This window comes from Acanthisitta chloris, unplaced genomic scaffold (assembly GCF_000695815.1).
Source record: "Acanthisitta chloris isolate BGI_N310 unplaced genomic scaffold, ASM69581v1 scaffold23481, whole genome shotgun sequence".
Lineage (NCBI taxonomy): Eukaryota > Metazoa > Chordata > Aves > Passeriformes > Acanthisittidae > Acanthisitta > Acanthisitta chloris.
The window spans coordinates 3,571-7,047 of record NW_008654686.1 but is presented as its reverse complement, the minus strand read 5'-3'; the positions used below and the strand labels follow the sequence as shown (position 1 = coordinate 7,047).

Here is a 3,477-nt window from a genome sequence, read left to right as displayed (position 1 = left end):
AGAGTAAAATAGATACCATTTATGGGCTGCCAGGATCAAGAAATTTCTCAATGGCCATCCTGGATAGTGGGATAAATTACATGGATCATAAACTCCAACTGCCACCTGCAAATAAAATTGCTCTGCATGAGAAGTCATCTATTCATACTAATATTCATTTCACAGGCAAAGTTGTCTGGCATTTTTAATGTATAAATTCTGGACAGGGAAGGCCTACACACACATTTTGCACATTTACAAATACTTAAGACATGGTCACACTAGATTTCAGTCAAGCATTTGCCACAGCTTTGAGATTTGTTCAGTCTGGCCTCTTTATGGACACTCACTCCTCACTGTGCACCATCCTTACACACACCATTATGAGAGAAGCCCATCAGCTGAAGCCTTGCTCTGTATTGATTTGGGGATGATCAAAAAGTGAAAGGGCAGAGGCCAGAAAGATGCCTGTGCAGAGGGAAATCAGCAGAAACAGCACTTATAAAGCCAACCTTCAAAAAATGAATGACCACTGTGCCCAGCTCAGCATTTTTCAAACCATTTGTAGTTTATTAAAGTACATCAAATTCTCATTACCTTTCCCCCTTGGTCTTGGAAGAAACCATCCCAGTTTTTCAGCAGAGAGATCACAACAGAATTGTCATGATACTTGATCAGGAAATAAGGCAAGGCTGTCACCCCCTCCTTCTGGCAGAGCTCATCGTATGCTTTCTGAAGTGCTTGGACCTAAGAGCAAAAAGACAACGGTTACCAATAGGTTTAATCCCATGCAGCAGCACAGGAAGCTTTTAGCTCTGGGAAGGCAAGCTCAGCCCACCTCACAGCATGGTGCAGAAAGAGGTTTTCAAGCCTAGTACGACCACAGTAACAGTCAGTTGCTCAACCAGCATTTGTCAATGCACATGTAAACAGGAGCAATATTCCTGGTGCCACAAACTGATCTATCAATAAAAATTAAACCAAAATGAAAATCTCACTCTGAGAGTCACAGCAGCTTTCTAAGAAAGGAAATCTGTCCCTCTATTACTAGGGAAAAAACAGAGTCTTATTTAATTTCTTTTGTTAGATGCATTTTCAGTGTTTAGCTGGAACTGTGAGGGTGGATCCTGACAGGTGTTTTCACATTATTCACCGCTACAGAACTAAGGAAGGTCTTCCCAGAAGGGAAACAAGAACATTTCACTGAAAAAAACCCCAAACTGTTTCTCATTGATTACTATGACATCACAAAGCCATTAAAGGTTTTGCTCTTCAGTCAAAGCAAAAAGGCACATGTGGGCAAGTTGCTTTTTTTGGTCCTCTCACAATGTAATATGAAAGAAACTCAAATGTTGTTATTTCTTCTCCTAACAAAAAAAATAAATCTTTCCTATTAACTCCTTTTTCTTGTTCAATCATGCATTTTACTAACAACTTTGTAATGTTAATGACTTGGCTCTCATAGGGAATGCCCCTTAAAAAAGTTTCTTACATAATGAGTTTCAAATCCATAGAAATACATTCATTAAGTTCCACATACAAGTTGAAATTAACAGAACTGCTTCTTCAGGAACGGCTTGCCACCTCTGCAGCTAAATGAATACAGCTGAAGAGATTTTATACAATAAGAAAAAAAGAAGCAAGCCAAAAAACCACATGGATGTAAGGAATGTGAAGATTTTAAAAGAAATTAGATTCTGAAATTTATTCAGTATGTGCTAACATTAAGCTTTACAGCTCACAAAACTTCTGAGTACTACAAACTTCGTAACATTTAGTATTTTGAATACCTGATTTAATGAGAACCTGTCACCAAGACACACTGGTTTCCGAGTTATATGTATTCCATCAGGGAAGCAGAGAGCAGGGTAGCAAAACCAGTAATAGAAATTATACTTTTTCAAGTCCTAGGAAAAAAAAATTGTAAAATTAGACAATGAAGATATATATCAAAGTAAATGAAGATTTGGAATACTAATTATAATTGCTGGTTGATGGTACTAACCATAGGAACCACAGTTCTCTTTACCTCACAAGGCACTGTGTCATGATTTTAGAAAACCGTAACAAATACTTGAAGACTTCCCTGCTCTGCACATGCTTTTATTTAAGATTTAAACAATGTGTGTACAATTTTTCAGTTTTTGTTAGCTGGAGCATTTATTAAAACTTTCAAATTGCTAAACATGAAACAGTTGCTCTATTTGTACTCATATCCATAAAGCTGTCAGATAATCTTACCCATTTGTGGAAAATAGTATGAGATGGCACTGGCATTTTTTAAAGAATACATCCTAAATATTGGCTAGCTCTGCATGAGAGTGGCTTATTAGATGTTTTTAAAAATGTTTTCAGGCATTTTAAGGTGTCTGAGAATGATCCTGAGAACTTTGATATGCTAATGCTAATACAGCATTTCTCCTAAAAAGCAACTAGTCCATCCTGTGCACTGCAATGCTCCACATAAGAGACATCTCATCACTACTCACTGCGAATGTCAGCAGCAGGAACCTGTTCAAAAGCAGAGGGTTTTCAAGAGCAGCTCCAGATTTTATTGCTTCCCAGATCTGTCATTGATGTTGAGGACAACAAGGAAGAGAAAGGGCAGAGAAACAAAACACCAAGAGAGCATGAGAAGAGCTGGAAAATCTTTCATTCTTCCAGCTACTTAGAAAGTATGGAGATTAACATTCCCAGTAATACACTGTGATCTTTTCCTAACAGATCTCATCCACACTGTTATCCATGCTAAAGAAATTGTAAAAGGTAAGACACAGGGAAGTACCAGGCCACAGGAACACACAAAATTCATAGTTTTAAGTGAAGAAATGCATAAAAGTTTTGCTCCTCAAGGCCAGCACACAATCAGTCTAATTAAAGGAATCCAGGACTGGTCAAAGTGAAGTGCCTCAAAGAGTAAAAGTTTGCCTTAAGTTCAACTTTCATTTCTCACTGAGCCAGGACATTAAATTTAGCTAGTTCCAGTGCAAGCAGACTAGCCCCTTTGACAACCACCTTTTATCTTGCTCTGTCTCAATCTGCTGCTGTCTGGAGCTTCCCCATCCCTTTGTCACACAGATATATTGCAGCAATCTGAAGGTTAAACTAGGCATTTGCTGGTTTCTGGGTGTCAAAAGAGATCTGCTCTACAGAATTAAAGTCACTGGCAGCTCCAATAGCACTGCTAAGCTCAAAATGTGGCCTAGTAGAACACTGAATCAAGGTCTCCAAGTATAATCAGATACTTGCAAAGAACAGTAAAAAGCAAACATCAAACTATTCATTCCAGAATAGCTTAAACCCTCAAGCTACTGTATAGGTGAGTACAGACAGCCTCTCCAGTATTTGGACTGTGAAGCCCTTCTGGCTGGTAGAAAGGATTGGGAAATAACTGGTGATTTCATTTTTAATTTACCTCATTTGCTTCTTTTTCCAGAAGTGATTTCTTATCACAGGATTTGAAAGTCTCAAAAGTGTTGGTGTTGTACAGCGTTCCAA

General features: G+C 38.3%; 1 protein-coding gene across 1 annotated transcript in view; it reads right to left on the bottom strand.

Annotated features, from left to right (window-relative positions):
• Positions 1-3,477, bottom strand: part of ATG7 (autophagy related 7) — a 40,723-nt gene that overhangs the window by 35,073 nt on the left and 2,173 nt on the right. Inside the window, exons 3-7 of the mRNA XM_009083647.1 lie at positions 3,395-3,477; positions 2,469-2,546; positions 1,770-1,886; positions 577-726; positions 17-105 (exon numbers count right to left, since the gene is read on the bottom strand). The exon at positions 3,395-3,477 is cut by the window's right edge and continues 41 nt beyond it. Of these exons, the coding sequence (XP_009081895.1) occupies positions 17-105; positions 577-726; positions 1,770-1,886; positions 2,469-2,546; positions 3,395-3,477 (517 nt within the window). The remainder of the gene's footprint in view (positions 1-16; positions 106-576; positions 727-1,769; positions 1,887-2,468; positions 2,547-3,394) is intronic.